The sequence below is a fragment of the Onychostruthus taczanowskii genome, unplaced genomic scaffold (genome assembly GCF_017590055.1).
Source record: "Onychostruthus taczanowskii isolate IOZ18803 unplaced genomic scaffold, ASM1759005v1 scaffold43, whole genome shotgun sequence".
Lineage (NCBI taxonomy): Eukaryota > Metazoa > Chordata > Aves > Passeriformes > Passeridae > Onychostruthus > Onychostruthus taczanowskii.
Window position 1 is genome coordinate 877206 of NW_024501792.1, and position 27872 is coordinate 905077.

At 58.4% G+C, this 27872-nt stretch overlaps 3 protein-coding genes across 10 annotated transcripts in view; 2 read left to right on the top strand and 1 right to left on the bottom strand.

The window, feature by feature from the left end:
* SIK3 (SIK family kinase 3) overlaps positions 1-11375 on the bottom strand; it is a 70695-nt gene extending 59320 nt beyond the window's left edge. For all 4 annotated transcript variants that reach the window (XM_041413799.1, XM_041413797.1, XM_041413798.1 and 1 more), the window contains exon 1: positions 11263-11375. The gene's annotated coding sequence lies outside the window, so the exon portion shown is untranslated. The remainder of the gene's footprint in view (positions 1-11262) is intronic.
* Positions 11376-12915: 1540 nt separating this feature from the next.
* PAFAH1B2 (platelet activating factor acetylhydrolase 1b catalytic subunit 2) lies at positions 12916-19121 on the top strand. Its single transcript, XM_041413806.1, has 5 exons — positions 12916-13003; positions 13520-13609; positions 14427-14543; positions 14783-14905; positions 15447-19121. Exons 1-5 carry the CDS (start codon positions 12923-12925, stop codon positions 15723-15725), a joined length of 690 nt encoding a protein of 229 aa, XP_041269740.1. The 5' UTR covers positions 12916-12922; the 3' UTR covers positions 15726-19121.
* Positions 19122-20617: 1496 nt separating this feature from the next.
* SIDT2 (SID1 transmembrane family member 2) lies at positions 20618-27765 on the top strand. 5 transcript variants are annotated; one of them, XM_041413675.1, is made up of 28 exons: positions 20618-21109; positions 21287-21408; positions 21772-21933; positions 22042-22087; positions 22184-22285; positions 22362-22445; positions 22602-22713; positions 22803-22868; positions 22977-23070; positions 23200-23255; positions 23502-23513; positions 23653-23724; positions 23806-23880; positions 24072-24134; positions 24496-24617; positions 24688-24761; positions 24854-24920; positions 25024-25097; positions 25217-25340; positions 25431-25548; positions 25623-25759; positions 25836-25944; positions 26029-26105; positions 26208-26254; positions 26531-26636; positions 26743-26853; positions 26935-27048; positions 27131-27765. In XM_041413675.1, exons 1-28 carry the CDS (start codon positions 20903-20905, stop codon positions 27191-27193), a joined length of 2616 nt encoding a protein of 871 aa, XP_041269609.1. In that variant the 5' UTR covers positions 20618-20902; the 3' UTR covers positions 27194-27765. The 5 variants fall into 5 exon arrangements, 4 of the variants coding, with proteins under 4 accessions (XP_041269609.1, XP_041269607.1, XP_041269610.1 ...); XM_041413673.1 differs by lacking the exon at positions 24072-24134; XM_041413676.1 differs by lacking the exon at positions 23502-23513.
* Positions 27766-27872: the final 107 nt, after the last annotated feature.

Here is a 27872-nt window from a genome sequence, read left to right on the forward strand (position 1 = left end):
TGCAGCCTCTGGGCTGCTCACAAATCCAAGAGAAAGTGCCGAGGAATTAAGCAACTATGTCTGGGCACTGTCACACAAGGCAGACTTACAACCTCTCCATTATTTACAAACAGTTTCAGGGAAAGGGAAACAATCAGAGTGACTGTGTGGCCTCTAGGAAACATTCCCATCCACTGCAAAAAGCACAGAATCATACAGTATTCTGAGTCAGAAGGGACCCACGAAGTCCAAGTCCTGGTGCTGCACAGGACAGCCCCAAGAATCCCCCTACATGCCTGAGAAATTTGTCCAAACACTCCTTGAGCTCCTGCAGCCTTGGGGCTCTGGGCACTTCCCAAGTCAGGTGCTTTGATGACATAAGAATGAGATCACTGGAGCACACCTCTAATTCCCCAGCTCCAAATCCTGACGTCGGTCACCTCACCAGCCTTGTCCCCAGGAAAAGGGGAAGGTTTGGAGACACTCAGCCTGGAGAAGGCTCCCACCTTGCTCTGTGCAGACCTGACCCGCTTTCGTCTTGCTGTGTTGCGAGCCAGCAGGGCTTTGTTGCCATGGTGAAAGCTCTGACACGTTTAGTTTTCCCACTAATTTCCTGCTGTACTAAAGCAACTGCTGCTCTGCACCTCACTGCCATGGCACAGCAACAAGGAACCCCAAGAGCCCCAGAAACAGGGAGCAGATCCAGCCACGTGCTGGTCACTGCCAACAGCACTGCTCCAGGCAACTTCAGTTACACCTCCTAAATATCCCAAACCCATCTGCCTTTAAGCCCTACGAAAGTTCTAGAGCTTGGACCATCACTCAAAAAGGAACTAGAGAATTCAGTGGTCTCATAATTAGGGGCTGTATCCCACCTTACCTTAAAAGAAGGTGGTGCATTTCAAATCCCAGCCTGCAGTCACCAAACCACCCCACTTTCCTTCGGGTTCACACGAAGGGACTGAGTTCATTCCCGACTTTGTCAATGGCAAGTGAAAACAAGGATCCAGTTGTGTCTGTGGAACCAAACTGGGACCAGCAGCACACACACACACACGAGGAAAAGCAGAGACTAAGGCCCACACTGTCAGCTGATGACTCAGAAACTGCACAAGCGCCCACTGAGTGGGAAAATACCTATAGTCAGCCTTCACTTGTCATTTTACTGTGTAATGGGAGTCTCAGCTTGGATGAAAAACACATGAATATTTTGTTCTGACTAAGCACAGGTTTCCCCATGTACCTCAGCTCTGCCAGGGCAGTGGGCACACGACACCCACGCTGCAGCAAGGGGGAGGGAGCGACCGTGATTTCCCTCTCCACCAACTCTGCACTTTCTTTCTAACATAAACCAGCTGAATTAACCAGCAGAAAGGAAAAGTCTTTGGATTTTTTTAAATCTTACACTTCCCAGAGCCGCTCAGGGGAAAAACAGCCTCTGTGGAAGCCAAGTATTAAAATCCTTGTACAGAGAATGAATCAGAATGATTTTTATTGGTTTCCAATGAGATTGTGCTTGAAAACAAACAGTTGCTGTACGACTGACAACCCCCTCACTGTGTCAGAGAGATGGGAGAACATAGATGGGCTTTGTAGAGCTGAGAACATGCTCCTCCATGGCTGCTGGGGAGCAGTTCGATTTCATTAATGGTACATGTGCAAAGAAATAGAGCACAAGCTAAGCTGTATCATAATCAGTTTGCTGGGGGGGGTCCTCCGACCTCCAAAACTGCTGAAAGCAGCCACAGCTGCTCCAGCCTCGGGCTGCAGAGGACACCGGCTACAACAAAAGAGCACCATTGTCTGCCGGCCACCTGGGAACGAGCAAACCTGCCATAAATCACCCAGCACATGATCTTTTCTCTGTCCAAGGCAGGGAGAGGCCAGGACAATTCCCGGCAGCAGCGGTGGCTCGCTGGGAGCCGGGAAGAGCGGCGCAGGCTGCCCGGAGCCCGTCCGTCAGCGGCACTCCAGCCAGGCTGATAACCTTGACAGAGCCACTTGCAAGATTACAGCCCAAGGATTTCCTACAAGAACATCTAGAGAGGAAGGACTAAGTACCAAGACTAATACTTTTCATCTTTGGCTGCTGCCAGTGCTGTGAGCTTAAACGAAAATTTGGGGCACGCAGCGACATGATCACAGTGTCAGTGACTGACAAAAGCAAACCCCTTCCTGCAGCACTAATTATTTCAGCTGAAAGGGGCACAAACATCTTTAAGAATTTAGATATACACGTGACAAGAGGCATTTTTTCCCCTGATTTCTTCACTGTCACCGTTTGAAGACTGTATCACAGAAGATCTACCTGGCAAGGGTACCCTGAGCATCAGCACCACTCCAGACTCCTGCGAGCCTGCAGGAGCAGCACGACACCTGAACAGACTGCATCCTTCCATCCCACAGACAGGAACCAGCTCCAATTAGGCTCAGTGCTGCAATTCAGCGAGTTATCTGATCACACTTCACACACAATGACACGCAGCTCTTAAACGCACTCCTTCCATTAGGAGCACTTCGTGTTGCGAAATGCCACAATTAGTTTTTAGGCATCAGCTTCAATGCAGCTGCCTTCGCCCAACAGCAAGAAGCCTCAGGGCTCTAAAGATACTGTCCCCTGAGAGGGGGCAGAAACACACCTGGAAGTACCTGATGATCCTGAACGAAGGCAAAAAATTCAGAAACGCTTCAGGTTACATTACAGCAGATCCCAGAGCCTTAAAAAAACCCCTTTGGCCCACAGTGTGATGGCATGGGTCTGTCACACACCCATCCCTGCTATCCTCCATACACATTCCAAAGGTATTCCTGCAATGAACACTCTCTGCACAGACAGAGATTACACAGGAAAAGGCTCAGCTGAAATCTCAAGACAGCCAAAGAGCCAGGACAAGCTGAGACTGACTTGTGTAGGTAAGGAAAAACCTGGAAAAAACGTGTCTTCCCTTCTGCTGCAGGAATCCACGCACACTTTCCCAGCCTCAAAAACACCTCGCTGCGTCCCTCTCATTCAGAACTCCTTCCAACAGGACCAACCACATTTTAAAAGTTATTGGAAGGAGACAAGAAGCATCCATCTGCTTGCTGAAAGGCAGCAGACGCACACAGCCTCCAAATGCAGACTTTAATTGAAACACTTTAATCTGCTGCCGCGGCCCCGCATTCTCTGTATTCCCAGTAGTGCCGAGGCGTGCGCTCAGCTAATGGAGCTCTGACAGTCGTCCTGGGCCTGGCTCCCTGTCAAACCACGCTGGCCTCCAGCTCCGGGCCCGCAGTCGCACGCTGATACCCCACAGACTCCTTTTCTTCTAAACCGTCTTCCAAATGTACTATAATTAATGTTCTATAACTGCAGCCGACGCTTTAAGGAGCTGAAGGCAGAGCCAAACCATACAGGAGAGTGGCAAACGTCGAGGAGATCCCAAACTACAATGGCAACACCCAGCTGGGCCGTGGGGAACAGCCACCCCTGCGTTGCACAACACCGGCTCAGGCCAGTCCCTTCATCCCTCTGCAAATCAAGGCGGTAACTCAACACACACATCACTCCTGTCAGCAGGCCCTAGTTAGGCAGCCAAGGCAGGATTTGGGAAGCTGGTTAGGCTCCCACTCCAGTCCCTGGGAGGACATGGCCAGTTTCTGTCCGTGGCTCAGCTGACCTGCTGCAGGCTGTGCTGAATCACCCTGTGGACAAGCTGACCCCAGCACTGCCATCCAGGCCAGGTGAAGCACAGCCCGCCGCTGCACCTTGCACTGTGCCAGAGCACGTCTGGTTTCTGTGTGTGGATCCCCACCTTCCTCACCCTCTCCTTCAGACAGGTTCTCAGGAACTGCAGCTCCCAAATCCCATGTCCCTCTGACAGCTGGCACAAACCCTGCACAGGCAGCCACTCCTGCACACGCTGCAGCCGAGGGCATGAGCCAATATTCATATTGACACCTTCTTTTCAAACCTTCCACGGCCAAAGCAGCTCCAAGAAGAGCATCTGCACTCTTGGTACCGAGTTATAGCCACAAAGTGCAGTCCCAAGGCCACCTCCCAGGATAAAGTTCCACATCTATCACAGAGGGATGCTGGAGTCTCTGCAAACACACCTGCACTGCACAAGGACCAGCTTTTCCTACAGCTCTTCCAAGCTGCAGCTGCCCGGGTTGGAAATTGTCCCCAACACTGGACGCAGAGAAGAAACCAGAAGCATCAGCACCATTTCTCTGGGATCAGACCATGCACTCTGAAAGCACCCAAATGTTCAAGATAACACCCAGCCAGGTCCAACAGGCTCCAGTGAGATCCAGCTCTGCTGCTGTGCTGCCTCAGGATCTCCTGCCTATCCTCTGATGTGCAGAGCAGAGCTCAGCTCAGCTCCCCCCACACACACTGGGCTATTTTTGAGCTCAACGTGTCAGTTCCACTGGCTGTGGGAGTTTGTTTGTGTGGGATAGCATGATTCGACTACTTTGAAAGTTGGCTGAAGCCACATAATTCCCTTTTCATGGAACCCTTTTGATGGCCATTTAGTAGAGAGGGCGAGGTTTAGCCTCAACTAGAGAGACTTGGGGTCAGAATTACTAGAAAAAGACACATAATGACTAATAATGAATCAGCCTTCAGTGGTTTCTTCATTTAAGTGTTAACACAGCATATTAAACCCCTGGCCTGGGATCAGCAGAAAGGCCCTGAATGCATTAAATGAGTACAATGGCTTAACTAGAGGATCTCCAAATTGCTCTATTTAAACCTGTGCAAGCTCCAAACCAGTCCAACCTTTGCTCGTGCAGGTTCAGCTAAATGCAGCATCTTGCTGGGGGCGTGCAGAGCACGAGACCCACCACGGTCACACAGGGAAGTCACAACTCTCATGAGAATCGTTTCAGCCAGAAAGGAAGGGAGAACTTCCACCACAAACTGTGAATTCTACTCTGCCGGCAACACTGGAGCAACTTCCCAAAGCTTTACTTTCATGGGGATAAACACAGAGCTGTTATGCAATCGTCTTGGTGAGAGCAAGAAGGGGCAGCACCCGTACAGTCACTGATACAGAGACAGGACATGGGGAAAAGGAGCTTAGAGCTGCTTCTCTGTGAAAATGTCTAATACCCAAGGAGCCCAGTCTCCCAGCAACACACTGCCATTTCCTTATTTCCCTCTCACGTAATTCCTCCTTGAAACACAAATGAGGAGACAGCTTCTAGAAACCCTCATTAGGCCTCTGCAGCATTCACCAAACCTCTGTGAGACCCTCCTGGAAAACAGACACCAATCCCTGTCTGTCACAGCCTTTCCTCCTCCTGCTCCTGTCAGTGGCTCTTCCTCACAGCGGCAGCCTCGGTACCTGCCCAAAGGTGCCACCACCTCGTCCATCAGGTGTTGATTGCCTCCTGCTGCAGCAGCCCCAAAGCCCTGGTACAGCAAATATTCAGGAGGAAGGGACTCCAGACAGGAGGTGGGAGGCAGCCAGGTTGAAGAGGTACAGAATTGTACCCACCTCACCCCCCAAATAAGCTAAGAGCCACACAGCTGACAAGCAGGTATTAATTATCCTGGCTCTCTTAGAATATTCTCCCTGCCCAGAAAGGCTCAGGACACATGCCACAGGCCCCCCAGCTCACCCTGCCCACTGTCAGCTGGCTCTCCTGTTTCCACCTGTTAGCATCTCGAGAAGCAGCCTGGTCTCCAATTCAATCATGCTCTGGCATTAACATCTTGGTAATCAAATGTTATTTGCTATAGCAAGAAAAACATGGCAATGAAACATAAAATGTCAGTACTTCAGCACACAGCTGATACAGGCAATGGCTCTCTGAGGTTTTAGGAAATATTCCCTCTTATCCTCACTGTGGCAACTCTGCTTAGCCAAAGTTCATTTCTAGCTTTTAGGCTTTTGCTAAATCTCCCCACCAAATGAGAACTAAAATACAACTCTCCTGCAGCACACAAGCGAGGAGAACAAAGGCTCTGTGAGCAGCAGGATCATGCTGCCTGAGGAATTAACCATCCACAGCATCAGCTTTCCTTACGGCCAGGAGAAATAAGAAGCAGGACAGGTGAAGCACCACCAAACACTGCAAAAGAAAAGGAAAACGACTGATGAAAGGCGACCAGGTGTGGGTCATTACAAAACGTGTGGCACCGGTATTGAACAATCCCATCTGACACGAGGCCGATGAGTCAGGGCAGCGCTGGCACGGGGCTTATCACACGGGCAAGCTGGCTGCAGGGAGCAGTCCCCAGTCAGCCCAGAGCCACGTGCCTCCTCGGCAGGAGCAGGACACCCACCAAGGCTCCTCCACCCTCTGCGCTGAGAGCATCGGAGCAGGGAATCCAGACGAGTCCTGGAGCCCCTGTGCTCACAGAGCAGTGTACCAAACCAAGCCTGAGCGCTCCCAGGGCAAAGCCCAGCTCCCCATGAAGTGTGCCAGTCTGCTTTTCATCCTGGCTTCCAGTGCCACGCTGCTCACCGCCAAGAACTCCGGTGAAAAATGTGTTCCACTGGTGACTGCAACTCACCCAAAGACAAGCCACAGAAGCTAAGCCTGTTCTCTCATGGGAGGGAATGTCCTCTCCCACTGAGGGCAGAGCTGCCTCCCGTTCTCCAGAAAAGGCTTAGCTCCTTAAAAACCTCAAAAAAAAATCAGCTCAATTCCAGCCTTGCTGCATTTGTGAAGGTCTGCGTTCTGCCAAGGATTAAAGCATCGTGGATTGGGGTTACTACCCACTAAAACAACTCCAGGTACCCCTCAAACAGGATCTCACAACACAGAGACAGTGAAACGAGCTCTGAGCTTTGCCCATCCACATATTACTGAAATTTAACTCAAACCCAAGTTGACAACCAGCCCTCAAGAAGCGAAGGCAGCACAGCAGGAAGATCACTGCACCTGGGAAGGAGCTGTGCCCTCCCAGGACCGTCAATCCCATTTCAAGAGAAAGATGGATATGAAAGTGACTCCTATCTCCCAGCGAAACACTCCATGAGAGCAGTGCAGCCACGGCAGGGACACACTGCTCCGTGCCCCAGCTGCATCTCCAGCCACATGGAGCTGATGGAAGGGATGGAACCAGGACAGCAGAGAGCTCTCAGCACCCACAGCGTCCCTCTCTGTCCTCCTCAGCCCCAACAGCTCCTGAAGGCTCAAACACAGCACCCAAAGGGCATGGGAACATAAGGTATGTGCTCCTTGGCACGAGCACGAACATTCCCTGACCGGCCCTTATGAAAAAATGTGGCATTAAAAACAACCCCACCGTCTGAACAGAGCTGGAATTTTAATGAAGTCACTTGGATGATTTATAAATGGAAATTCTGTGGAAAACAATTCATTCAGCAGGTCACTCTGAAGATTTTTAGCACAGAAACAAGGGTTTCTTGTAAAGGATGAGAAGAGACAAAAGGAAAGGGGACAGAAGGAGGGATGCAGCAAGGTATCCCACAGGTGCCAAATTCATCCTGGTCAGAGCAGTGCCTCCAGCTCCTGCCCAGCCATCAGAGCAGCTCTGACAGAGCACGAGTCCAACTTTGCATGGGCAGGGACTGAATGTAAATTGCTGCCTTGGTTAATACGTAAATTGCAGACTGTTCCCTTCTACTCCATCGGCTCCAGCGGAGACAATTATGAATACAGGCCTCCTGCCCTTTGGGATGATTAACATTCCCCTTCCTCAGTGTCCCCAGCACTGCTGACCCACATTCAGCTCCTGAAATGCAGTTCTATGTAAACTGCAACGTTCGGTGTCAGCAGAACGTGCCAGCCCAGCAGGGCCGGGCGCTCTGCTCCTCTCTCTAAATAAATGCAGTGCTCAACTTCCCAAGGGCCAGGAAAATCTTGGTGCTTTAAGATCACACCAGGCACCCAACTGCCCTCCACTTCTCTTTTTAGGGAAAAGGGGACACAAGCCAGGAATGCTCTGGCTGTTATCTCAAGCTGTCATGTCAAAGTCCACTTGACCTGGTAAATGTCCGTCAGAAAGGAAAACAGGATCCAGCACCCATCCACAGACCACACCTCTAATTCCAGGCTCAGCAACGGACACCAGCCCACACCGTCACTAATTCCACCTTCTGGAAAAGGCCCAAACTCACGGGGTCCATCTATTTCCAAGCCCACACAGACACTCAGAGTGGAATTCCATCTGAGACGGTGGAGGAGCGCGGTTCCCAAGGAGGGGCCGTGACGAGCAAACCCGCTTTTCTCTAAGAGAATGTGACACGGGGTCAAGTTTGTGCAGGGATTTGGTGGCTATATTTGAACTGCCCGGTTCTCTTACGCAGCTACTGCCGGGAGAGCGGGATCACCTCGGGAAGGGGCTGCCAGCACAGGCAGCAACCCGGCTGCGCTTGCCTTTCGTGATCAAAGAATTCTTTCAGATCCCTAAATGGGACCATTTTGCCAAGGTTTTACTCGCTTCCGAGTTCTTTCCATTAAGTCAAAGTGTTAAAAGTGTAACTGTGATGAAGACAAGCTCGCAGTAGCATTATTTTGTATTTCTGCTGCCAGTCAAAAACGCTTCCCCTTTCCAATGCATTTACATCAACACCTCCCCTCTAATCTCATGAGTCCCAGAGCCTGAACCAAGCAGCTCCTTTCTCCTTCCCCACTCCTCTCCCAGAGCCAACAGCAACAGCTCTGTCAGCGAAGGAAAAGTACTGAACCCACGGTGCTCAGGGTCTGCAAGCAGAATCCAATCCATTCACTCGCACTCTTCTCCAGAGGCTGGGATTTGAAAGGAAACCTGACCTCGGACTTAAGAAAGCTTCCAGGTCAAGTTTCAGCTCCAAGCTATCCCAGCTCAGCTGGACAGATGGCAGTTGTTCCAGCACAGGTATTTCCCCAGGCTCAGGGAGCCCCCGGAGTTCAGAGGGACAGGGACTGGATCTGCTCCATGCAGGAAATGTGCTGCAGGTCAAACCCACCACTCCAGAGTGCCCAGCACCTCCCCATCCCACCAGAAATCTGCTTCCTGAACTCCAGAACCCACCCTTGGTCACTCCAGGGCAGTAGGAATGAGTGTACACTGCTGTAAAGCAAAGCTTTCCAAGCTTAGTATCCCCTTCCACCACCCAAAGCCAGAGTGCAAAATCCAGCCTTGGCCCTGTGTACCTGGAACACAATTACCAGACAAATTTGTGTGAGTATTCTGCCATTCTTCAGACAAAATTGACTATTCCTGCACAAAAGATGGTCTCTGCTTTGGTATTTTGCAAACTTCAGAGTCAGCACCACTGAGAAGAAACCTTGACCCAAGGAGGGAGTCTGGAAACAGGAACAGGAAAGCAGCTTGGAGCTAATCCTTCCTTTTCCAGGAGTGATCTCCACTCAGAGGGGTCAGTGCCCTGCACTTGGAGCACCTGAACCCATCACCCTGCTCCTCTCAGCAAGGCTCAGGTTCATCACGGGGAGAACAACAGCACGGAATACCTCAAGTGCAGCTTAAATTGTGGCACCGAGCACTTGCAGGCACAAAACAGCCGTCAGGGCAGGCAAATAGAGCCCAGCTCTGAAAAGAACTGTCCAGGAGGTGTTATAACTGATGTTTAAACAGCCCCTGAAATTAATTTCACTTTATTATCCAGGCAAAGAGCCAGAGCTCCAACAAACCAAGGCGATGGTGGATTTCTCCTCCTGTTTCAAAACAATGCTGCTCCTGAAACTGGCAGAGGGGCAATCCTGGGAATTAACAGGGGACAACCCCAGAAAGTGACAGAGGCATAATCCCTGAAATTGAGGGGCAATCCTAGAAAGTGTCAGAGGGGCAATCCTGGGAATTAAGAGGGGGACAATCCCAGAAAGTTACAAAGGCATAATCCCTGAAACTGATAGAGGGGCAATCCTGGGAATTAACAGGGCACAACCCCAGAAAGTGACAGAGGGGCAACCCCAGAAAGTGACAAAGGCATAATCCCTGAAACTGATAGAGGGGCAATCCTGGGAATTATCAGGGACAACCCCAGGAACTGACAAAGGGATAACCCCAGAAAGTGACAGAGGGACAACCCCAGGAACTGGCAGAGGAGCAAGGCCAGCCAACCCCATCCTCCTCTGCAGCTCTTCCAAGGAGGCAGCCCGGAGCCAAGAGCAGGGCTCCGGTTCAGGCCTGCCTGCCGCCTGCCCATGGCAGCCCCGGGGAGATCCCGGGCCGGCACTGCTGCACGCAGCACGACCAGCCGCGTCCGGCAGCCCCGGTGCCACCGGCACCACCGGGAGCACAGCGGCGACAGCGCGGTTCCTCACGGATCTGCTGCCGTGCTCCAGGGCTCGCCCGTGCTAACAGGGGGACAACCCCAGAAAGTGACAGAGGCATAATCCCTGAAATTGAGGGGCAATCCTAGAAAGTGACAGAGGGGCAATCCTGGGAACTAACAGGGGGACAACCCCAGAAAGTGACAAAGGCATAATCCCTGAAACTGATAGAGGGGCAACCCTGAGAACTGCCAGAGGGGCAAGGGCAGAAAGTGACAGAGGGACAACCCTGGGAACTGACAGAGGGGCAATCCCTGAAAGTGACAGAGGGACAACCATGGGAACTGACAGAGGAATAACCCCAGGAATTGACAAAGGGATAATCCCAGAAAGTGACAGAGGGACAACCCCAGGAACTGGCAGAGGGACAACCCCAGGAACTGGCAGAGGAGCAAGGCCAGCCAGCCCCATCCTCCTCTGCAGCTCTTCCAAGGAGGCAGCCCGGAGCCAAGAGCAGGGCTCCGGTTCAGGCCTGCCCATGGCAGCTCCGGGGAGATCCCGGGCCGGCACTGCTGCACGCAGCACGACCAGCCGCGTCCGGCAGCTCGGTGCCACCGGCACCACCGGGAGCACAGCGGCGACAGCGCGGTTCCTCACGGATCTGCTGCCGTGCTCCAGGGCTCGCCCGTGCCGGGATCCACCCGGATCTGCTGCCGTGTTCCGGGGCTCACCTGGCAGCGCGGCCGTACCTGGATCCACCTGGATCCGCCGCTCCCTCGGGAGGCCCTTCCTCACGCTGTTCCCACGGCCCTGAGGACTCGGCCACCACCGATTCTCATCGTTTCGGTAAGAAACGACCTGACCCCCAACGGCCCTCCGTGTCCCCCCCGGCTCGCCCGGAGCATCCCCGGGCAGCACGGGAGCATCCCCCCGCTCCACCTCCACGTTATCCCGGTGCCACGGCACCCGCGGGGACACCCGTGCCTCCCGTGACAGCGGCCCCGCTCCCCGGCAGCGCCCGCTCGGGGCTGGGCGGCCTCGGGGCCGCTCCCCGCTCCCTCACCGCTCACCGGGCCGGCGCCGCGACCCCCGCGGGGGACTCACCTTGGCGCGGGTCACCAGGTGCGTGGCGAGCTTCACCACGGCGAAGTTGCCCTTGCCGATGGTGCGCTCGATCTCGTAGTAGCCGATGCGGGCGGGCCCGGGGGGCCGCGGGGCGCGCGCTCCGGGTTTGGGGAGAAACCCGCGGGAAATGGGAAGCTTGCCGCGCGTGACGTCACACCGTCAGGGACAGGCCCCCCCGCTCACATTCACCTGGGTCACGCCTCGGCTCGGAGGGAGAATGACGTCACGGAGAGGGGCCGCGGTGGGCGGTTGGTGCTGAGGTTTTGGGGAGAAAGCAGTGAGATATGGGAGATGACTCTGACGTCACTCTTCAGTGATGTCATGGTGAGACCGCCCCATCTGGTGTCCCCCCGGAGGCCAGGCAGCTGCTTCAGTTTTGGGGCAAAACCCACGGGTAATTGGAAACTTGTTCTCGTGACGTCACTCCTTGCAGGAGTGACATCAGGGACACCCCACATGCGGGTCACGCCTCATCTTGGGGGCAGAATGACGTCAGCGGCGGTAGAATGACGTCATGGCGAGGGGCGGGAGGTGCCGTGGTTTTAGGGCGAAACCCACGATAAACAGGAAAAGGATTCCTCGTGACATCACTCCATCACCCCCCATGCGCATCGCGCTTCGCCTCGCTGCAGCGTGACGTCACGGGGGCGCCGCAGTGACGTCACGGCGGGGAGGCGGGAGTTCCGCGGGCGCGGGGCGGAAGCGGCGGCCGGGGCGCGCGCGCGGGGAGGCGGAAGCGGAAGCGGCGCAGGCGCGGGGGCGAGCGGAGGGGACGCGCCCGCCATGGGGGGCTGCGGGCGCGGTGTGCCCCACCGGGCTGCAGGCGGCGGCCGCGGAAGCATCATCCCGCCGCTCTCCCCGCTGTAAACCCTTGGGGATCTGCGGGGATGATGAAGGCTGGAGCATCTCTGTGATGGGGAGCTGGGCCTGGACAGGCTGGAGAAAGGAATCCCATCGAGCCGTGCAGATATCGCCAGGGAGCGACAGGCGGTGGTTCCAGGCTCTCTTTAGTGATGCCCAGCAACAGGACAAGGAGCAGTGGCCATAAACTAAAATACAAATTCCACCCCAACTTCTTTCCACGGGGGTGGCAGGGCACTGGGACAGCTGCGCAGGAAAATCAGGGATCTCCCTCTCTGGACACTCCAAACCCACCTGGGTGCATTCCCGTGTCGCCTGCTCCAGGCGACCCCGCCTTGGCAGGGGTTGGACTGGGTGATCTCCGGAGATCCCTCCCGATCCGTAACGGTTCTGGGATCAATGGGATCAATCCCGCCGCGCTGCGCTGCTCCCGGAGCCAGATTATCCACCTGCACTGTGCAGCTCAGCAGCTGTAAGCTGGATCCCTGGCTGCTAATAGGGACTTATCCTGGGAGTCTCAGCCCTTGTTGCTGAGCTGTTAAAGCCTTGTGGATCAGGTGTGGGGCTGCAGAGCATCCTCGGTCCATCGGGGCCTGGCTCCAGGGAATGCCTGCTGCAGAGTCACTCTGGCACGGAGCAACATGCGTGTTGCTGTTGCCAGCATGCCCAGGAGCAGGCAGGGGTTGTGTGCAGCAGATTCCAGCAGCCCTTTGCCAGCCCTACCGCCGTGGGAGCTGCTGGGGCAGCGGGTGTGACCTGTTCTTCCCACAGGAACAGAATGGGCATGGGGGACTCCAACCCGGCAGCAGTCCCACACGCTGCTGAGGACATTCAGGGAGATGACAGGTGGATGTCACAGGTAAGGCTGGCAGCTGGATCCTCGTTACTGGTGGGGGGTGTTGGGCCAGTGGTGCCCAGGCCACATTTGGGACCCTGAGGTTTTGACAGCCTGGAGCTGGGAGCTGTCACACCTGTGTGTCCTGCCACGTTGGAGCATAGGAAGAGAGGTTTGGAGAATCTTTCTGATGAGGAGTGACTGCAGGAGCTGAGCTGGGTTAGTCCTGAGGAGACTGAGAGGGGATCCCATCAATCCGTACAGAATCTCCAGGGGGTGTCAGAAGATGGGGCCTGACTCAGCTCAGTGATGCTCAGTGACAGGGGAAGGAGCAATGGCCACGAACTAAACCACGCCAAGTTTCATCCAACCCGGGATCCTCACAGGGTTTTGGAGCTGGGAGCAGTGTCCAGCTGCTCAGGGGTTAATGCCATCATGGCTGCTGGAGGGCATGGCAGGGGGAGCTGGCTGGGCAGCTGTCCCTGTCCTGCAGCAGGAGCAGTTGTCACCTGGAGCTCACCTTGTCGCTCTCCTTGACAGCACAATCGGTTTGTCCTGGACTGCAAGGACAAGGAGCCCGACGTGCTCTTCGTGGGGGACTCCATGGTGCAGTTGCTACAGCAGTACGAGGTAGGGATGGAGGGAGGGAGGGATAAAGGGAGGGAGGGGTGGGTTGGAGCAATTGGAGCGTCTCTCTCTAACCCAGTGGCTGATCATGTGTAACACTGATGACTTCCACTGTTCCCGTTTTCACTGCTGTCTCCTGAGGCCTTCCTGCCCTGCTTCCTGAACTCCCCAGGGCCTGGACACTGCTTTAGCTGGCTGCTTTTGCCTCCCTCTCTGAGGCCATGACAGGCTGCCTGCATTTTGGCACACGTGCAGAGCCCCTCAGCTCTCAGATTCCAGCCTGCTGAGGGCCATCGAGTTCCCTGGCGTGGCCAGAACACACTTAGCCTGTAGAATTCAGGGTGCCAGGGACATTGGTCCACTGGTTCTTCCCTAAAATTACTGAGGGAAAGAAGAGTTCTCTTCTGCCGTGGTGGCAGCCGAGCAGCTTTGCTCTGCAAGAGCTGCTTCCCTTTGTTCTAGTTTTGTTACCTGGGGATGAGAAGGATTTAATCAGGTCATAGACTCCTTCTTCAAAGGCCCTGTGCTTAGGAACACCGTGGTCTGCAATAGATCAGAGCTCTGGGGCTCTGATGAGTGCAGCAAATCACAGCTCCAGAGATCTTTCCTTCCTTTGTGCCAGGTCTGAGAGCTTGAACCTCAGCAGCTCCATCTCTTCTGACTCCAAATAAAACCTCATTCTTGTCTAAGTGCCCTTTGTGGAGTGAGTTTTCAGAGCAGGGCTCGTGGCTGCCCTCAGTGACCTTGAGGACACCGTGTGGTGTCTCTGCCTCACAGGCAGGATGCTGCTCTGAAGCAGCACGTTGGTTTCTGCTTGCAGATATGGCGAGAGCTCTTCTCACCGCTCCATGCACTGAATTTTGGGATTGGTGGAGACACCACGGGCCACGTTCTATGGAGACTGAAGAACGGTGAACTGGAGAACATTAAACCCAAGGTACGAGCTGCAGAGTGAGTGGGGGTGTCCAGGTGTGCAGTGAAGGTCACCTGCAGCTGCAGGCCTGGCACAAGTGGCCTGAGGGCAGTGGGCAGTGCCAGCCCCGGGGCTGAACTCTTAATCCTGACTTTCCCTGCAGCTCTCTGTCCACAGATGATGTTTATGCAGGGATTTCAGGGTCATCAGCCCTGTTACCGCTTGGCTCTGGAAAAGCTGCAAACATTTTTCTCTCCTTGCAGGTCATTGTTGTTTGGGTTGGAACAAATAACCATGAAAACACAGCAGAAGAAGTCGCAGGGGGAATCGAGGCCATCGTGCGCCTGATAAACACCCAGCAGCCACAGGCCAAAGTGATTGTGCTGGTAGGTCCCTGCTCCCTGGGCTCTGCCTCTGCCTTGCTGGGAGTCACTGGGCGGTGCTGGGAGGGCAGTCTCCTGGTCTGTCCTCTGCTTTGTGCCTCCCCTCACTGGCTTGGCATTGCAGGAGCCCTCCTTTGGCCCTTCCAGAGCTGGGTGGACTCATTCCCAGTAACTATCCCACTTTACTGAGGAAATCCTGTGAGGGGAAAATAGGTGCCCAAATCCCAGTTGGCACTGGGAATCCTAGTTGGCTTCCTTGTCCTCAGGAAGCTGCTGCCTGTCTTGCTGAGGAGCTGAAAGTGTATGGCAAGAGCACGAGCTGATACATTTAAAAAATAAAAGAAAGCAGTTTCCCTGCCAGCCAGTGCTTGGAGCTCATCTGGCTCCTTCACTTGCATTCCACATTAGCCCCGAATGGACAAATTCTGATTCGAGGGATGATTTCCTCTTGTCACAGACATCCTAAATCTTGAATTGGAAGGGAAAGCACGGCTCCTGATGCCGTCAGAGCATCAAAGCTCTTTTCTGCCTCCTCTCGTGCCAGGGCCTGCTACCTCGCGGAGAGAAGCCAAACCCGCTGCGGCAGAAGAACGCCAAGGTGAACCACCTGCTGAAAGCCTCGCTGCCCAAACTGCCCAACGTGCAGCTGCTGGACGTGGACGTGGGCTTCGTGCACTCGGACGGCACCATCTCCTACCACGACATGTTCGACTTCCTGCACCTGACGGGCGGGGGCTACGCCAAGGTCTGCAAGCCCCTCCACGAACTGATCATGCAGCTGCTGGAGGAGACCCCCGAGGAGAAACGAGCTGCCCTGGCCTGAGTCGCTGCCGTCAGCGTGGAGAGCATCATCCAGCCCATCAGATCAGTTCTGTCACTGGCACTACAGAATCCTTCTTTCTTAAAGCACTTTCCATTGTAGAATGTTACCGGGTGTCCGTACCTAGTGTTTTGAGGGGGAAGGCTCATGTTTAACTGGTCTTGTACATACGAGGGCCGGCTGGGTTGGTTTTATTGCAGGAGGAAATTAGCTGAAGAAGAGTTTTACTTTTAAACCGTTCCTCATTTAAAACGAGAACAGGACTGTCACTCTGTGCCCCTCTCATGTCTTGTTGCCCTGTGGTTGTCCTAGACCCCTTGTAGCCTGTCCGACAGCCCGCTCCTGGCTCACCGTTCCTGGCTGCAGCCATCGTGCTCTGTGTATTTGCCTGGGAACAAGAATCACATTCCACTTGCAAAAGCCAGAACAGATGCATTTTTCCAAACTCGGTTCCACCTTCTAGGCGATTTTGGGTTTTTCTGTTTGGGTTTTTTTTTTTTGTTTGTTTGTTTGTTGTTTGTTTGTTTTACTGAGGGGGGTTAAATGACACGCGTTGCTTTCTCACTCCTTTCTGAAGCAGCTTGAAACTGGAATTCAGAAATTTAAAGAAGCAAACAGTTACCTGAACTCGTGTAACACTCCCCAGTGCTTGTCTTGTGCTCGTTTCCCCAGTCCTGCTAGCGGGGGCACCTTCCCTCCCACGCAGCTCTCCCGGGGGCACCTTCCCTTCCTCCCACGCAGCTCTCCTGGGAGTGCTCCCATTTGGGTGCTGCTGCTGGCCCCTGCTCCTGCTGCCCGTGATGTTGCTGGCTTTTAGCAGTTGCTCAGTGTAGGATTTTAATGATCCAGTAATTGGCAGTCACTTCCTCACTCCTCTGGAACTGACAGACATCCTTCTGAGGTGCCCGGGCTCTTCGCAGGTTTTTTTTTTTTCTATTTTTTTATTAAGTATGACTGTTACATCCTTTTTTTTTTTCTAAAGCAAACCCACATGAAGAGCCCCTGGCTGCAAGGCCTAAATCACTCTGAAGCTTTACAGATAGCAAGGTGTATATTTCCTTATCACTACTGGTTTACTTGTATAAACATTTTATTTGAGCAACTACAGCCTCTTAGAGTAAAAAGTGGAGTTAAGGCGTAGCTTCTCCTGCCCTGGACACTGTTCCTCACCTCCAGCAAGGGAGCCAGAGGGGCAGCTGCCCTCCTAAAGGGCTGTGGCTCAGTGGGGTTTTGGTTTGGTTTGTACTTCAGAGGGCTGGTTGTAGCAAAACAACTTTTCATTTCAAACTGAGAGCTTCTCTTCCAGAAAGAAACAGTTTGGACCCGAGAAGCAGAGCCCTAGATGAATTGATAACTTGCAAATAACCTATTTTAAACCAAATCTGTTCCTCCCTGCCTTACCTGCCGGAGCTGGAGCTCAGTGGTGCCACGCTGGGTTTGTGCTTCCCGCGGGATGCCAGGCAGGTAAACCTGGGAGGAACAGAGAGCTTCACTCCGTGCTCCAAGGGAGGGGTGTTCAGGTGTCAGGTGGCTTTGCTGAAGCCCGTAGGTACTGTACATAGTCTGTCTGCCCTTTGCTGTAGCCAAGGGGCTGGTGTGTAACTCTGACCTAGCGTTGAGGAATCCCCTAACGTCCCACCTCGTCCCCCTCCTCCTGTAGGTTTGATCATAGCAGGATTCCTGCCTGGATTGCATGCATAGTGTGTGTTTTGTTTCCAGTATATGTGATCTACACACAGATGAAGGAAAGGTGAAGCATTCCCCTGGCCAGGATCAGACACAGGGAGCTGCAGAGTGCCATGGGAGAGGAGGGATCACATCCTGCCCCCATGATCCAGACCAGGGGTGCTGCTCCCTGCAGTCCATGGCCTTGCAGGGCAGGCTTTGAGAGAACACTGCTCATGCTTCCCGTAAGCTTCTGGCTGGAAGTACTGGGGAAGGGCAAGTGGAAAATCAGATATTAAAAGTGCAGTGCAGTGGAGAGTTCCTGGGGAAGGGTTTATCCCATCCCCAGCCCCCTCAGGGAGCCGGGCTAAAACCTGTTCTTGCTCCCTGAGAGCTTTCCGTCTCCAGGCTTGTGAGAAAAGGCCGTGTGCTTGTTTAATCTCTGCATCCCTGCTCCCTTCCCTCCCTGCTGCTGCTGCTGCTGCTGCATTTGGCTGAAGAGATGCTAACCAGGAATGTACTCTGCAGTAAAGCTCTGGCTTCGCTGGGCACCCTGTGCTCGCTGTGAGCCAGCCCCGTGGGCAGGGTGCCGAGTGGCCCGGGGAATTTGGCAGGCTCCGGCGTCACCGGGGAGGCTCTGCTGGCTCTGCTTAGGCTTGGCTTGCTGAGGTGCTCTGTGCTGGTTCAGTGCTCTTGGCTCTGCTTGTTGCTGCCTGGCAGGAAACTGCCCTGCTCACCTGAGAGGTGTCGTGGGCAAGAGGAGATCTGCCTCCTGCTCACCCCGTGCTGAAATCCGAGTGCCTCCTGTGAGAAAACTTCAGTTCCAGCTCTGGATGTCCCTCGGGACGGGGCTGGGCTGGAGTTGTGGCCCGCTCTGAGTGAGCGTGTCCAGTTTCGTGTTTATGCAGCGGAGAGGAAAACAAACAAAAGATGTGAAATGACAGAGTCTTGTGAGGTGCTGGGGGAGGGCGAGGCAGGAGCAGGGAGGCCCCCATACCTCCCCTCGCTGCCCACCCACCGCCCCGAGCCTTCCCCGGGACACAACCTTTGTGATTCTGCTTTGGCAAAAATGCATCGGCTGGTAGAAGTCACTGTTAGTGCATATTTCGATATAAATGTCAATGTTTCACCCACCGTGTCGCAGCCTGTGTGTGTGTGTGTGTGCCCAGCCGTCTCCTGCCCTGTCTCGGTCACTCCTGGAGGTCTCCATGGGGCCAGGCAGGTGCTGCCAAAGCTCCCACTGCGGGTCCTCCCCGGCTCTGGGAGTTGTGCTCAGCCAGATCCTTGCTCCTCGTTTAATTCCCGCTTTCTCCCACTCCGTTTGGGGCTGGTTTTGTCTGTTTTTCCTCCTTTCCCCGTGCAGATCTGGGTGCTGCACCCAAACCTGTGAGCACGGTGCTGCAGGTGAAGGGGACTGGTTTATTTTGGCCCTCGACAGGACATCGGCTTGCGTTGGATTCCCGAGTGATTTATCTCAAATAGCCCTGGAACAGACAGGGAATGCACATCCCCACGCAATCCCGCTCACAGCCATCCTGCAAGAGGCGACTCGAGTTCCACCAGGGCCGAGGAGTCGGCCGGAATTCTGCTTCTCTTCCCGCATGTCTGTCCCTGAGGTTGTCCCATCTGCCGCCAGCGCCACCACCTGCACCTGGAAACCGCGGGCAGACTGTCCGAACTGTGGGATCCTCAGGGACAGGAGGGCCCGGAGAAATAAAGTGCACAATAGCAGCAGTGCCTTGTCTCGTGGCGTTTGTCCCGTGGAGCAGAGCAGGAAGCTGGTGGCAGCAGTCCTGGATGTCAGAGCCAGCCCAGGAAGTGACACGGGGCTGAGCCCCTTTGGAGGGCGATTTTAAATCAAAACCCCCAACCTCAGGCAAATAAAATGTGATAGAAAGGTCACAGAGCTGTTGGAGAGAGGCCTGGAAGCGGGAGGCTCAGCTAGAGCTGGGATGGGGGGGTGTTTTGGGAGACACACCAAAACTGCAGTGTGGCATCACTCCTACTTCCCCCAAGCATGGGAAAACTCCCAAGTTACTTTGAATTATTCCATCTCTGGTGGTGAAGGGTGCAACAAACGAGAGGGGCTGCAGGAACCCCAGTAGGAATCCAGAGAGCAGCTGGAGAAGGGGACGGGGCAGACCCACCCCTTCCCTGACAGGATATTTCCATGTCTTCAGGGACTTTAGGGGGCAGGGAGGTGGCAAGGGGCTTGGGTGGGTGTCTGGAGTGTTGCATGGTTTCCCTGTTGGGGCAGGGGCTCCACGTGGGGTCCCCTATGGAGCAGGGGCTATACAGGACAAGGCTGCCCTACAGCGTTCCATATGGGGCAGGATCTGCCCTACAGAGCAGGGCTTTTTCTGTGCGGTTCCACAGGACCCCATGTGGAGCACGGGCTCCCCTTTGGAGCCAGGGTGCTATACGGCCATGGGGCTCCCCTATACAGCCGGGCTTCCCCTATGTGGTCCCTATGGAGCAGGGCTCCCTTACGGGGTTTTACATGGGACAGGGTCTGCTCTATAGGACAGGGCATCCTCTGCGTGGTTCCCTATGGAGCCGGGCTTCCCCCGCGGGGTCGCGCACGGAGCTCGGTGCCCGGGACAGGGGTTACCGGCCAAGCCGGTCCCCGGGTTCGGGCCGGTCCCTCCGGGTTCGGGCCGGTCCCTCCGGGCTCGGGCAGGTCCCCGGGTTCGGGCCGGTCCCCCAAGCTCGGGTCGGTTCCCCAGGCTAGGGCCGGTCCGCCCAGGTTCGGGTCGGTCCCCAGGTTCGTGTCGATCGCCCCGGGTTCGGGTCGGTCCCCGGGTTCGGGTCTGTCCGAGGTTCGGGCCGGTCCCCCCGGGCTCGGGTCGGTCCCCAGGTTGGGGTCGGTCCCCCCGGGGCTCGGGTCAGTCCCCCCGTGTTTGGGCCGGTCCCCAGGCTCGGGTCGGTCCCCCCGGGTTCGGGTCGGTCCCCAGATTCGGACAGGTCCCCTGGGTTCGGGTCTGTTCCCGGGCTCGGGTCGGTCCCCAGGTTGGGGCCGGTCCCCAGGTTCGGACCGGTCCCCCCGGGGCTCGGCCCGGTCCCCAGGTTCGGGCCGGTCCCCCCGGGGCTCGGGTCGGTCCCCAGGCTCGGGTCGGTCCCCCCAGTTTCGGGTCGGTCCCCCCGTGTTCGGCCCGGTCCCCAGGTTCGGGCCGGTCCCCCCGCCCCGCCCGCCGCGTCACTTCCCCGGCCGGGCGCTCAGAGCTCGCCGGGCCTGACGTCACCGCCGGTCCGTGTTTACCGCGGTGCGGAACGGGAAGGGGAGAGGGAACCGGCACCGGGACCGGCACCGGGACCGGCCCCGGGAGCGGCTCCGCGCCCCGCCACAGCGCCCGCACCGCCCCGGCACCGCTCCGGCCCGGCCATGGGGCAGCGCGCCCGGGCGCGCCCCGGCTGAGCGCCCCGTCCGTCCGTCCGTCCGTCCCGTCCCGACCCGTCCCTTCCCGTCCCGTCCGTGCCGTCCCGCCCCGCGGACCTTGGCCGGGGATGCTGGCGGGATGTCGGGCGCCGGGGCGGCCGTGCTGGCCTGGGCGCTGCTGGCCGGGGCGCTGCTGCCCCCGCCGCCCGTCCGGCCCCAGCCCCTGCCCCACGGGGACCGCGAGGTGCACGAGAAGGAAGCGCAGTTCAACACCACCTACAGCGACTGGGTGCACGCCAACCTGCTCAACATCTACGCCTTCAACCACAGCGTCCGCAGGAACAGGGTGAGCCGGGGTGGGCACCCCCGCCGCGACCCCCGCGGGCTCCGCGTCCCCGGGGCGGCGCGGGGTGCGCGGGGCACGGCAGCCCTGCCACGGCGGCCGAGCAAAGTCCGGCCTTCGCTTCGAGCCGCCGCGGCCCGAGCTGCCCGGCCAACACCTCACCTGCCCCTGTCCCTGCAGACCGAGGGCGTGCGGGTGTCGGTCAATGTCCTCTCGGACCAGAAGGACCAGCCCGTCCTCTTCGTGGTGAGGCAGAAGGAGGCGGTGGTCTCCTTCCAGGTGCCGCTCATCCTCCGGGGCCTGTGAGTACCGGGGGGCGGGCAGGGACTTGCCATGCAGTTCCCCAGGCTGGGATTACCAAACAGGAGCTCCCCAGGCTGGGATTCAGCACTCAGGAGCTCCCCAGACTGGGATTCACCACTCAGGAGCTCCCCAGGCTGGGATTCACCACTCAGGAGTTCCCCAGGCTGGGATTCACCACTCAGGAGTTCCCCAGGCTGGGATGCCCCACGCAGGAGTTCCCCAGGCTGGGATGCCCCACGCAGGAGTTCCCCAGGCTGGGATGCCCCACTCAGGAGTTCCCCAGGCTGGGATGCCCCACACAGGAGTCCCTGGGAGGGGCTGCTGGGCACACACCTGGGCTCACCTGGGCTCTCCCTGCCCAGGTACCAGCGGAAATACGCGTACCAGGAGGTGAGCCGCACGCTCTGCCAGCCGCAGACCAAGGCCGAGGTGGAGACCCAGCACTTCTACGTGGATGTCTCCACGCTCTCCCTCAACACCTCCTACCAGCTGCGGGTCACCCGCGTGGAGAACTTTGTGCTGCGGTGAGGGGAGCCCCGCGCCCTTCTCCCCTTCCCTGCCTGCTGCCTGTGGGGGCTGCAGGGGCTGTGGACCCCCCTCGCCACCCATCTCCTTTCCTGTGCTCTCTGCAGGACCAATGAAAGGTTCAGCTTCAATGCCACGGCCGCCCAGCCGCAGGTGAGGCAGCCAGCACGGCGTGGCACGGGGGGTCTGCAGCCAGGAGAGGAGGGGAGCGTGGCCCCCGTGGCAGCAACGGGCCCTTTCTCCCCACAGTACTTCAAGTACGAGTTCCCCGAGGAAGTGGACTCGGTGATCGTGAAGGTGACCTCAGCCATGGCCTTCCCCTGCTCCGTCATCTCCATCCAGGACATCCTGGTAGGTCTGGGCAGTGGTCTCCTCTCTGGGTGACCCGTGGTGTCCGGCGGGGCTGACGGCCCCTCTGCCCCTGCAGTGCCCCGTCTACGACCTGGACAACAACGTGGCCTTCATCGGGATGTACCAGACCATGACGAAGAAGGCGGCCATCACGGTGCAGGTGGGCACGGGGCTGTGCCATGGGGCTGTGCCACCGGGCTGAGCTGTGCCCAGTCCCTGCCTGGTGCTGCCAGAGCCCGCAAAGGATGTCCCTGGGATAACCTCTGGCATGGGAGACCCCCTGGTGGGCTCTGCTGACCCCCGTCTCTTGCTGCAGAAGAAGGATTTCCCCAGCCACAGCTTCTATGTGGTGGTGGTGGTGAAGACGGAGGACGAGGCGTGCGGGGGGGCTCTGCCCTACTACCCCCTCTCCAAGAACGCCTCTCCAGGTTTGCAGCGGGGCTGACACCGTGGGCTGTGTGTGGGGACAAGCTGGGGACAGGGCAGAGAGCTGAGCCCTGTCCCTGCCTTCTTCCAGATGAGCCCGTGGATCAGCACAACCGGCAGAAGACCCTGGAGGTGATGGTGTCACCTGCCATCACCTGTGAGTCTGGGGGTGCTGGGGGTCCTGGGGGTGCTGGGCTCTCTGGGGACCCACGACAGGGTCCCTGAGGTGCCACCCCCACTGAGGGCCTGTCCTGGCTCTGCACAGCCGAGGCCTACGTGCGCAGTGTTCTCTTCTGCCTCGGCATCTTCCTCTCCTTCTACATCCTCACGCTGCTCATCGCCTGCTGGGAGAGCTGCCGGTGAGTGCCCGGGTGCCACTGCCCCTCTGGGTGCTGAGCCCCTGGGCACAGCCCTGCTGGGGGCCCTGGGGCCGTGTCCCCTCGCCCCAGCAGTGGCACAAACGGGCTGACAGGCCCTTCCCTCGGCAGGCAGCACAAGAGGAAGGGGCTCCTGGCAGCCATGGATTCTCCCAGCCTGGACACAGGTGAGGGCTGGAGGCAGCAGCCAGCAGCATGGAGGGGTCTGCCTGGGGAATTCCTCATTGTTCTGCCCGCTTGTGAGCCTGTGGCAAAGCCTCTGCCTCTCAGCAGTATCCCCCTGAGTCCCTGGGGATAAATCCCAGTGTCAGGGGACAGGGAGGTCCCAGCTGTGGGGCTGGCAGGGCTGTGCTGGGGCTTTCCATCTCACCAGGTCTATATCTTTCTTCTCGTGGCTTTCCGGGGACTCCCAGCGTCACTCCTGGGTAGGTGCCAGCTCTGTCCTTGGCTCTGAGCTCACTCCGTGCCAGGGCAGGGATGGTGGGAGCTGCTTTGTGCCCGGTGGCCGTGCAGCCCTGGGACAGGGGTGCCACAGAGCGTGACAGGGACGCTGTTGTCCCCCAGGTCACTCCCGCAGCATCCCCGACTCCTTCCTGAACCACGGCCCCTACGACAGCTACGGTTACGGCTCCTTCGGTGAGTGCCACACGCTGTCCCCTGTCCCTCACCTCCTGCCCGTGGGCCGTGCCCACCCTCTGCCTGTCCTTGTCCTTGCAGGGAACGGCTCCTCCAGCAGCACCGAGGGCATCACAGACAGCCTGGGCTCAGCAGAAGTCTCCTACAGTTACGTGGGTGAGTTGTTGGGCCGCCGGTGTGGCCGCAGCCCTGCGGAGCCTCGTGCCCGGTGCCCTCCTGGCTCTGTCCCCTCCATCTCCGGGAAGGGTCCTGGGGCTGCTGGCCCCTCCGTGCAGCCCCCAGCGGGGTTTCCACCTGTGGCACACCTCAGGGAGCTCTGCTTCAGTAACTCTGGCTTTCCTTTGAAGGGCAGGAGCAGTTCAAGCGGCGCACGCCCTCCGCCCCGACGAGGCCGCTGAGCATTCCCATGGGTAGATGCTGGTACCGGGCAGGGTCGGGCCAATCAGGGCGAAATCTGCCCAGCCCCAGGCTGTGCCCAGGGCACAGAACCCCCGCTCCCCTCCCTCAGGGCAGCACCTGCAGAGCAGGACATTGTCCCCCTGGCCCTCGGTGCTCCCCAGCATGGCAGACCCCGGGGAACAGGCACGGGGCAGTGCTTGCCCGCGTGGGCACAGCCACCGCCTGTCCCAGGGCAGGGCTGTAGGGAGCTGAAACCTGTCCCCAGTGTGAGTTGGCAGCGAGGGAGGCAGCCCAGTGGTTAATTGGGGCTGATTGGGGTTGCGGGGGTGGGCTGGCCCGGGGGCTGTGCTGATGGCCCCGGCTCGGCCGCAGGGGAGCGGTCCCTGGAGAACGTGGCCAGCCGGCCGCGCCTGGACTCGCTCAGCTCTGTGGAGGAGGACGACTACGACACGCTGGCCGACATCGACTATGACAAGAACGTCATCCGCACCAAGGTGCGTGTCCCCCCAGTCCCCAGCGTGTCCCCGCTGGTCAGGCAGGCCCCTGACCCCCCTCTCCCTCCAGCAATACCTGTGCGTGGCCGACCTGGCGCGTAAGGACAAGCGAGTGCTGCGGAAGAAGTACCAGATTTATTTCTGGTGAGTGGGAGGCAGTGGGCAGGGGGGCACCCAGCAGTGTCCCAGCCTGGGGTGCACAGCAGGGACCCCCTGACAGCCCCACTCTCTCCCAGGAACATCGCCACCATCGCTGTCTTCTACGCCCTCCCTGTCATCCAGCTCGTCATCACCTACCAGACGGTGAGTGTGGCCAGTGAGGGGCTCCTGGGAGCTCTGGGGGCTGCAGTCCCAAACTCTGCGCCCTGGGAGCCCCCTGTGTGCCTCACCCTGCTCGTGCCCACAGGTGGTGAATGTCACCGGCAACCAGGACATCTGCTACTACAACTTCTTGTGCGCCCACCCGCTGGGGAACCTCAGGTGGGCTGGGGGGACGGTGGAGGCTGGCTGGGGGTCCCCTGTGCCCAGGGCTGGGCTGCAGCAGGACCGCAGGGAGGGAGGGGGTTCACAGCACCCACACTGGGACTGGCCCCTTGCAGCGCCTTCAACAACATCCTGAGCAACCTGGGCTACGTGCTGCTGGGTTTGCTCTTCCTGCTGATCATCCTGCAGCGCGAGATCAACTACAACCGCGCGCTGCTGCGCAACGACGCCCACGCCCTGGTGAGGGACAGGGCTGCCTGGGGGGCTGCAGCTGCCTGGTGGGGCTCAGGACCCCCCACTTCCCTTCCCTCCCTCTCCTCTGCCCCGCAGGAGTGTGGCATCCCCAAGCACTTTGGGCTCTTCTACGCCATGGGCACCGCCCTCATGATGGAGGGGCTGCTCAGCGCCTGCTACCACGTCTGCCCCAACTACACCAATTTCCAGTTTGGTGAGTGCCCCCCCCGGTCCCTCCCCACCCCCAGCGGGGCCACCCACGCCCCTCTCACCGCCGTGCCCCCCCAGACACCTCCTTCATGTACATGATCGCGGGGCTCTGCATGCTGAAGCTCTACCAGAAGCGCCACCCGGACATCAACGCCAGCGCCTACAGCGCCTACGCCTGCCTGGCCCTCGTCATCTTCTTCTCCGTGGTGGGCGTGGTGAGTGCGGTGGGCACTCGGGGAGGGGGGCTGCTTGTCCCCACGGCTCACTGCCCGCCCCCCGCTCTCCCTGCAGGTCTTTGGGAAGGGGAACACGGCCTTCTGGATCGTCTTCTCCGTCATCCACATCGTGGCCACGCTGCTGCTGAGCACCCAGCTGTACTACATGGGGCGCTGGAAGCTGGGTGAGGGGGGGCACCGGGAGGGAGGTGGGAGGGGACAATGTGGTGGCCCCCCAGGAGGAGTTGTCACCTCCCCTCTCCCCGCAGACTCGGGCATCCTGCGCAGGATCCTGCACGTGCTGTACACGGACTGCGTGCGGCAGTGCAGCGGGCCCATGTACGTGGTGAGTGCTGCCACGGGGGCCCCCGGCTCTGCAGAGACCCTCCCTGGCAGCCCCCCCTGAGCTGCTGCCTGCCGCCCCTCACAGCCCCCTCCTCTTCTGCAGGACCGAATGGTGCTCCTGGTCATGGGGAACATCATCAACTGGTCACTGTGAGTGCAGAGCTGGGCACGTGGCAGATCCCACCCTGCTTCTCCCCATCCCTGCTGCCACCCCCACCCCTCTGCTGTCCCTCCGTGGGGCTGGGCCGAGGACTGGCAGCTCATGGCAGCTGTGAGCCCAGCATGGCAGGTCCCCCTGCAGCTGTGGCACCCCGGAGTCCCCACGTGCTGCTTGATCTCCTTGGGGGCTGCAGACATGCTTTGGGGACAGTGGGCATGGCAGGGGGACCCCCAGGCTGACCCCACTGCCTGTCTCTGCCTCCCCAGCGCTGCCTACGGCCTCATTGTCCGCCCCAATGATTTTGCTTCCTACCTGCTGGCCATCGGCATCTGCAACCTCCTCCTCTACTTCGCCTTCTACATTATCATGAAGGTGGGAGTTCAGCCCTCGGCCCCCACGGGCCCAGAGGGCAGGGCAGGACAGGGGTGGGCACTGCTGCCAGCTGCTGCCCACACGGTGACCCCGGCCTCTCCCGCAGCTCCGCAGTGGCGAGCGCATCAAGCTCATCCCCCTGCTCTGCATCATCAGCACCTCCGTGGTCTGGGGCTTCGCCCTCTTCTTCTTCTTCCAGGGGCTCAGCACCTGGCAGGTGAGCAGGAGGGTGGCACAGGCAGCGGGGCAGGCAGGGTGGCCATGGGCAGCACAGTGACGCTGGCCCTGTGCCCGGCAGAAAACACCAGCTGAATCCCGGGAGCACAACCGTGACTGCATCCTGCTCGACTTCTTTGACGACCACGACATCTGGCATTTCCTCTCCTCCATCGCCATGTTCGGCTCCTTCCTGGTAGGTGCTGGTTCCACTGTCACAGCAGCCACTGTCCCCAGGTCACCAGCGCCCTGCTCCCCTCACTCCCCTCGCTCCACAGGTGCTGCTGACGCTGGATGATGACCTGGACTGTGTCCAGCGGGACAAGATCTACGTTTTCTAGGAGCCTGCAGCCACCGCTGCCCTGGGACTGTGCCAAACGCCCGGCTGCAGCCCCGGGAGGGGCACCCACCCCTGGGGAGGGATGTCTGCGCTGCAGGTCCTGCCAGCCACTCTGTCCCCCTCCCCACACAGCCCTGGGGTCCTGGTTTGCCTCCTCCCCGTCAGCCGGGTCCCATCCCTGGGCCCGTCACAGCCAAAAACGGGGCTGGGGGGCCACCAGAGCATCCGTCCTCTGTGTCAGGTGACACTGGAAAAGGTGCTGCTGCTGCTGCTCCGTGTCCGTGTGCCCGTGGGCACAGTGGGGGGACCGGGGCCAGCGCCGTGCCAGCAGCCCCGTGGCCCCCCGAGCACGTGGGTGTGGGTCTCTCTTCAGTGCCTGAGTCGAGTGGGTGGGAGGTGGGGGTGCGTGGGGCCAGCACGGTGGTGGCAGTGGCCGGAGAGGCCCTGCTCGTGTCCCCTCCGGTGTCCCAGGAGGGGTGGCCACAGTGGGCCCCGTCACTCCCCGCCGAGGTGCCGCGCTCCCCACGCGTGGATCTGCTGGGAAGGGACTCGCATTAAAGTGTCTGCACTTTGCCCGTGCCTGCTGCCCCCTGCCAGGGTCCCGTGGGGCAGCTGCCCCCCATGTCCCTTCTCCCCACGGGATTTTGGGAGAGGGGAGGTGCTGCAGGGGCTGGGAAATG

What these genes read in the sequence shown, in the direction of transcription:
- PAFAH1B2 (XM_041413806.1), top strand. Translation starts at nt 12,923, where the DNA reads ATGGGCATGGGGGACTCCAACCCGGCAGCAGTCCCACACGCTGCTGAG. An exon ending in ATGACAGGTGGATGTCACAG is followed by an intron (nt 13,004 to 13,519) that starts GTAAGGCTGGCA and finishes TCTCCTTGACAG; the next exon opens with CACAATCGGTTTGTCCTGGA. An exon ending in TGGAGAACATTAAACCCAAG is followed by an intron (nt 14,544 to 14,782) that starts GTACGAGCTGCA and finishes CTCTCCTTGCAG; the next exon opens with GTCATTGTTGTTTGGGTTGG.
- SIDT2 (XM_041413675.1), top strand. Translation starts at nt 20,903, where the DNA reads ATGTCGGGCGCCGGGGCGGCCGTGCTGGCCTGGGCGCTGCTGGCCGGG. An exon ending in GTGGAGAACTTTGTGCTGCG is followed by an intron (nt 21,934 to 22,041) that starts GTGAGGGGAGCC and finishes TGCTCTCTGCAG; the next exon opens with GACCAATGAAAGGTTCAGCT. An exon ending in CACCCGCTGGGGAACCTCAG is followed by an intron (nt 25,098 to 25,216) that starts GTGGGCTGGGGG and finishes GGCCCCTTGCAG; the next exon opens with CGCCTTCAACAACATCCTGA.